Source organism: Notothenia coriiceps, unplaced genomic scaffold (assembly GCF_000735185.1).
Source record: "Notothenia coriiceps isolate Sejong01 unplaced genomic scaffold, NC01 NC01_scaffold00013592, whole genome shotgun sequence".
Classification (NCBI taxonomy): Eukaryota; Metazoa; Chordata; class Actinopteri; order Perciformes; family Nototheniidae; genus Notothenia; species Notothenia coriiceps.
The window spans coordinates 562,271-569,517 of record NW_011346293.1 but is presented as its reverse complement, the minus strand read 5'-3'; the positions used below and the strand labels follow the sequence as shown (position 1 = coordinate 569,517).

Sequence of the window (7,247 nt, the reverse complement as noted above, 5' to 3'; positions counted from 1 at the left end):
TTTAATATCCCAAGGGTGTATAAAGTCGATACTTGTTTGGCAGGTTTGAGTATTCAGAAATGGCTACATGTTTGTATTGGAGGGGAATTTTCTGTTATTGCAATGGCTGAACAAAGATGGAAGTACACTTCCAAACATTGGTTGTGTAACTTTAAAGCAATGTGTACATACTGTTTTATAAGTAATGTAAGGCATTTGAAGAAAACTATGAGGTTAATAAACCTGAGATATATTTCTCTACAGAAAATCTGTCTTTGTTTGATTCATATACAAAGTTTTCTATGGATTACTGGAATTAAGTTTTCTGGTCTGCAGGATTTTTTCACTTCCCGTTAGAACTATTTACAGGACATTTGGGTGGATAATCACATTTTGTTATCAAAAGGAAGCTGGTTATTATATTTCTCTCATTCACAATCCTGCACTTCTCATACTGACTGCAAACATGAAAACATTACAACAACCAAGCATAGCCTACACAACAGGGAATCCTTTTTTTATGACTTTAAACAAATCAAAAAATGTATTGTGTTAAAGGTGCAACTCACTTTACAGGATAGTTCAAATGTTTTGTTTTAAAATAATACAATTTTTTCATTCATTTAATTAAACAAAGAACAAAATATAAAAGTGAGAGAAAATAAAAACAGAATTAAGAAAGGGATAAACCAATATTTTCTTCAAATCTAATGTGATTACATTTGCATTGATTCAATTAATGTGAACTGTGTCTAAGGCCCAGGGTGATGACTGACTTGTTTTCATGAAATCTAACAAAGATGGGCGTTAGCTCCTTCTTGCTTCGTTGTCTTGAATTGGCTGTGAGCTCAAACTCCAATTCGCTGGCTTTCAGAGGAGGCGGTGCTGTAAAACAAAACCATTCAGAACCAAGCCCCAAAATGAACAGATTTCCCAGAGCTCCACCTGTATACGTAGAGCCAAAATGGCCGCCACGGAACTCAGTTGCAGTGTTCGTTTTGTTTGGCTGGCTTAGCCCGGGTGGGCGGGACCGTTGTGGGGCAGGAGTCACATGATCCGTACAGAGCCAGGTTGACCAATTCCAATATGGTGGCCAGCTTGGCAGGTCTATGGTTCCTGTTGAAGATAGTGTTGTTCTGCGGGATCAGGTACGGCGCCTGCAGCCAAGAGGCTCCACTGGTGCTGGGGCTGCGACTGGAGAGCCCGGCGGGCCTGGTGTGCATGAAGGACCGCATCATCTCGGCGCCAGAAGGAGCCACGTTCAAGCTCCGTCTCTACGGGACTGAGCTGAATGGAAGCTGGCCGTGGGTGGCGTTTGCTGGGGCAGCTGGCGGAGCGGCAGGGGCGGTCGGGGATGCGCCTGACCCCTGCGGACAGGAGTCCAGCCGTGGGCAGTCTGCCTTCCAGGTGACGGGGGTGTTCACCCCGGATGAGAAATACAGCGGGCTCATAACGGTGAAGGTCCGAAAAAGGAGCATCTCTGCGGGGGTCGGCAGCGGGAAGTCCTACTACCACCTGTGCGTGCTGAGCGGGGGGAAATGGGCTTCTTCGGGCCCGGACCGGCTGCGGATCAACACCGACACCGGGCTGCCCGCAGACTACATCCCGCCCTGGGGGCTGGCGGTGCTGGTAGTGTTGCTGCTGCTGGTGTGCGGACTGCTGAGGACAGTGAACCTCAGCCTGTTGTGGCTGGACCCCGTGGAGCTGTATGTGCTCCACAGCTGCGGGTCCGAGGAGGAGAAGCGGGCCGCCAAGCGCCTGGAGCCCATCAGGAGGAGAGGGAACTTCCTGGTAAGTTTCTGAAAACAAGGTGGGAAAGTCACATATCAGCAGGCAGAGTCGGGACAGCTGTTAGGGTATTACTATGACTCTTCCCAAGGTTATTGCCTACATTAATACAACTAATCTTGTTCTAATAATGAATAACATTGAAAATGTATGTGTCATAATTTGTATACACAGAGATAATCGGAAAAAGCCAGATCCAAAACTTTAAATGTTAAAAGCTTTTGGTTTTGTTGACATTTTGAAATGACAAATCAAGGTTTTTAGAGAGGGGATCCTGGGTATCTTTTTGTATCATTCCCAAAACCAAAGATACTATTAACAGCCACGTAACAATATATACTTTGTGCCATGTTTTTTAAGGATACAATGTGTCATTATTCAGGCTATTAATATTATCAACCCCTTTTGTTGGGAGTGAAACTGGAAAGTTTCTAAGTGCTACTGATGTGAAGAATTCTGGCTCAGAGTATGAGAAATACATTATTTTGAGAACACTACCTTTTTATAAATAGTTTTGTAAAATTCTTCTCCTTCTTTTTCAAATGTATCTAGTTTATTTTATACATACAGAGAATTGTTGTATAACGCATTTCAGAATATTTATATTATATAAATATCTAGCTTTTGAGGGAATTAGTAGACAGAGGAAAAAAACAACAAAATGTGTTTTTGGATGTTTTATTTTCGCTAGTGTGAAAGAAAGACCTGTTATGGAACAAAAATAGTCCAAACTCAAAATTGTACACTGTTTTTGCCCGTAGTGTCTCACCTTTATCAATAAAAGACAAAAGTCAACAAAACAACTCTGCAAGAGGCTAGGCATTAAATAAAATCATGTCAATGCACATACTCTCCTACACTTAAATAAGACAGTTAACCCTTTATCGGGCGAGGAACCATATTTGGTAACTTCCGCACACACCAAACATGGCGTCCCTCAGTGAGGTCGAGAAGCATGTGGTTTTCTCCCAGCCAATCAGCAAAGATCACTCTACGCCACAGAGCGCGCCATTGGGGAATTTGACCAATCAGCATAGGCCTAAAACGTGTTAGGGTTAACCTAATAGTGCCCTATAAAGTGTTATGTCTGTAAAAACAGTACGCATGATGGAAAGAAACTTTTTGTAAGGGTGAAGCCATATTGTGGATTAAGAATATAACAGCTGAGTTTGAGTTTCTCACCCTAAATGTATTTCTCTGTATCCTCTCTCCCCAGGCATGCTCTCTGCTCTTCCTGTCGGTCCTGGGCCACTCGGTCCTCGGGGTCCTGCTGTACCGGGCGCTGGGCTCCATCCTCTCCGCCGTCTTCACCAGCGGCTTCCTCATCTTCCTCCTGGCTGAGCTGGTTCCTCACATCCTGTGCTCCGGGTACGGCTTCCAGCTGGCGCCAGGTCTCACCTGGCTGGCCCAGGTCTGTCTGGTGCTCACCTTCCCCCTGTCCTGCCCCCTGGGACTGATCCTGGACCTGGCGCTGAGGAGGGACATCACCACCTGTGGGATCAGGGAGAGGGCCATGGAGATGATCCGCACCAGTGTCAATGACCCTTACAGGTAAATAAAGACACGCATATCACAATCTGCGTCTCTGGAGCCCTTATCTCTGTAATTGCCTTCCTTTAAATGTTAAATAAGCTAGTTAAAATATTAAAGCCAAGATGGTAAGCCTTTGTTTACTTTATTATAGGGTACTATAACATTTAGATGGGCCCTATTAACAGGCCCTAGATGTGGTTGTTTTATTATAATGTTTATTACTTTATTTGTTTGTTGTATGCTTTGATCTATGTATTTTTGTTTTGTTTATTGGGGCTAGGTTGTATGATGATTTAAAATGGAATAAGATAAGATGGACCTTTATTAATCCCTGTGGGGAAATTCAGTAGTTTAACAGCAACAGGGTAAGAATGAAAAACAGGACAGCACAGATTCACACAGATTAGAGATGAATACAATTTAAAGATAANATATACATATTTGGGACGTATATATACATATTAAATATATTTAGTCTTTATTATTGCATGCATTTTTCTACCTGCTGCTGTATGCCACTTTTGCTGTAACACTGTAAATGACCCCGCTGGGGGACTAATAAAGGAATTCTGATTCTGATTCAAAACCTTTTTATGTTTTCCACGTCTCATCTACTCTGTGTTCTGTCCCAGTGAGTTTGTGAAAGAGGAGTTCAGCCGCGGGATGCTGCGCAGTAAGACGGTGGAGGACATCCTGACCCCGCTGAAGGACTGCTTCATGTTGCCCAGCTCCGTCATCCTGGACTTCTCCACCATGTCGGAGATCATGCAGAGCGGGTACAACAGGGTGCCCATCTACGAGGAGGAGAGGTGGGCTCAGGAACAAGGCTTCTCCAAAACTTTGAAACAAAAGTTGTAGTTTTATGGTGAAAACAATAAATAACCAGAATATTGTACTTACAAACTACAATTTGAAACAGATGCTAGACCGGGAAGGATTAGAAATGGATTTGGTTAAAGCACTCAAAGTATTATACAAAACATATTGCTAGGAATATATATTTAAAAATGTAAAGTTTAATGTTATCCCTACAAATATTAGAGAGTGAACTGCATGGTTCCCACAGGTCCTTGAAATCCTTAAAAGTTTAAATTCTTGCTCAAAATATATATTTTATGCAAGAACAGACATTTAAGTAATTTTACTTGGCTCCTTCATTTGAAAATAAATCTCTGTCTCTTATCTGGTATGTCCTATTGGTGCATTTATTTACGTTATGTTAGGGCTGCTCGATTATGGCAAAAATCATAATCACGATTATGTTGGTCAATAATTGATATCACGATTATTAAATACGATTATTCATTGACTTTGAAAACATCCATTTATTGAACTTTAAAACAAATACAAATAATAATTTGAACAGTATCCTTTTAAATGTTGATTACCCTGAACGTATAATTCAACTGAAAAACTAATACTAAAATAAATGATACATTTATATTTAAATTTAAATAAATAATATCAGCATAATAAATACCAATAAACAAGATCAACAAATATTTTGGAGCGCACTTCCACAAGCTACTAAACATATATTAATATGATAAATAAAAATAAATTAGATCAAATATGTTGCACTGTCACAACCTAGCAATGCAAAATAATCGTTTTTTTCGATTATGTTGTTTTCGTAATTGTGGCAGTTCAAAATCGTAATTGCGTTTAAAATACGATTAATTGCACAGCCCTACGTTATGTTAGATTATTCCTTTTTATATAGTTGTGGATTTAGATACCTTCAGCCATAAGGCAGAACAATGTGGATCAGTTCAAGGTTTAAACTTTTCCAAATGAAAGAGTTATTTTTTTAAGCCTTCTCTGGAGCACACTTGATTTCTCGTGGTAATGTTGGTTTAGTGACCTATAACTCATTACAAAAGCACACATAGGCAAACACACACAAAGACAACTTTCAGTGCCAACAAACAATAGATTTGGTATTTGGTTTCTTCACATGGCAATTCTCATGTCCACTCATTAACTTGTGTTTGATTTTCCAGGTCCAACATCGTGGAGATCCTGTACGTGAAGGACTTGGCTCTGGTGGACCCGGACGACTGCACCCCCATGACGACTATCACCAAGTTTTACAATCACCCATTGCACTACGTCTTCAACGACACAAAACTGGACGCCATGCTGGAGGAGTTCAAGAAAGGTGTGCTCACACTCAGTGTCATAGCAGAGGTGTCTTTGCTGTAACGTTTTTTCATCCTTTTATTTAGATTTATTAAAGTTCAATTTGACTAAATATCTTTACAGCTTGAAAAGTCTATAATCAAGGTTCCTTCAAAATAAGTTCTAAGCAGGTATTAAAAGTCTTGAATATTTGACTACATGTGCTGTAATGTTTATTATGAAATGTTTTTGTACGTTGAAGAGATGTTGTACATGAAAAACTTTTACTAAATGTACTAAGCATTTCAAATAAAAACATGTCTACTGTGACTGTTATGCTGTTACAAATAATATAAAAAGGTTATATCTTAATGTTAAAGCAGGATCTTAATGTTGTTAATAATTTCAAATTGTTGTAAGATTGTATATTTTTTGTAAATTGGTTGAACTGACCCTTTTTAATAATCTCTTTATAAACTCCTTTCTGATCTATCCTCTACTATCAGGTAACTCTCACATGGCCATCGTGCAGAAGGTAAACAACGAGGGGGAGGGGGATCCTTTCTACGAGGTGCTGGGATTGGTCACGCTGGAGGACGTCATCGAGGAGATCATCAAATCAGAGATCCTGGATGAATCTGACGGCTACTGTAAGTTTGTCGATTGTAAATGTGATTGTTCATCTAGCATCCTATGTACGTTATTAAGATATCCTCCTCCTGTAGTGGACAGGAAGGTGAAGCGGCCCCTCGCCCCGCTGGAGATTTCTCTGGAGCCTCGAACCGTTCACGAGGAGTTTTCTCTCTTCAAGCCTCCTGAGGGAGAACCCAAGATCCGAACATCCCCACAGCTCCTGCTGGCCACACACCGCTTCCTGTCCAGAGGTCTGTCCATCTTAACTTACACTCTACTACTCATACTATACAGTATGTACACTACTGTATGAAGTTATCTCCTGCAACCAAAGCTTGAATGGATACATTCAAAAGGCTCAAGGATAGTCTATATTTTTGAATGGTCTTTTATGCCTTTAGATTGTAGAAAGCCCTTTTTACAAATGGATGGTATTTGGTAAAAAAAAAAAAAGGGGTTTGTTTTGCAAATGAAATGGCAGAAAGAGACAAACAGTCCTCTGTGCAACAGATGGGGAGAGAAGAAATCCCTAGTATTTGGTCAAAGGAACGGGAAGCTTAGCATTTAGATTGGAGATTTGAATAGGAACAGGTTTCAGTGTCAAGTGCACAATGATGCTTTTATAAACACGCAAACTTCACATAAGAAATCAAATATATATTTTGGGTTAACAAGAAATATCAGCTAATAGTGCTTTAGTCTCACAAAATATAGTTTAACATCGAGACTTCTCTGAAATAAAAAAAAATCCAACTTTCCAACACTTTTCTCACCTGTCAATTATGTGGCAATATCAACAAAATGTTAGTTTTTAATCATGTATTCTTTTACTTTTGGGACCACCTGCATTTAGTAAATACAACTTTGAAATCTTTTTTTACAAAAGCCAATATGAAAGGACATCAGAAAAGAATTAATATAACAGCTGATTCCAAAGGTTTCACAGTGGTGTGTGCATGGGGCGCGGGAAGGGGGGTGCTGAGGGCGCTGCAGCACCCCCTAGCGGCAGGCAGGGGGTGCGGAGCTCCCCTGTCTGAATTATTATTTGACGGTTATTGGTCATGACCGAAAGAACGAGATCGCGGGTACAAGCGGCCGAGATGGGTTTTCTCCGCAGGGTGGCTGGTGTCTCCCTTAGGGATAAGGTGAGAAGTTCGGTCATCAGGGAGGGACTCGGAGTTGAGCCGCTCCTC

The 7,247-nt window shown here is 40.7% G+C and overlaps 1 protein-coding gene across 2 annotated transcripts in view; it reads left to right on the top strand.

Moving 5' to 3' along the window:
* Window positions 1-686: 686 nt before the first annotated feature.
* cnnm3 (cyclin and CBS domain divalent metal cation transport mediator 3) overlaps window positions 687-7,247 on the top strand; it is an 18,079-nt gene continuing 11,518 nt past the window's right edge. Inside the window, exons 1-6 of one of the 2 annotated variants that reach the window (XM_010774181.1) lie at window positions 687-1,770; window positions 2,984-3,318; window positions 3,933-4,109; window positions 5,304-5,461; window positions 5,928-6,071; window positions 6,147-6,305. In XM_010774181.1, the coding sequence (XP_010772483.1) occupies window positions 1,066-1,770; window positions 2,984-3,318; window positions 3,933-4,109; window positions 5,304-5,461; window positions 5,928-6,071; window positions 6,147-6,305 (1,678 nt within the window). In that variant the 5' untranslated portion in view covers window positions 687-1,065. The remainder of the gene's footprint in view (window positions 1,771-2,983; window positions 3,319-3,932; window positions 4,110-5,303; window positions 5,462-5,927; window positions 6,072-6,146; window positions 6,306-7,247) is intronic. The other variant, XM_010774180.1, reaches the window with a different exon arrangement.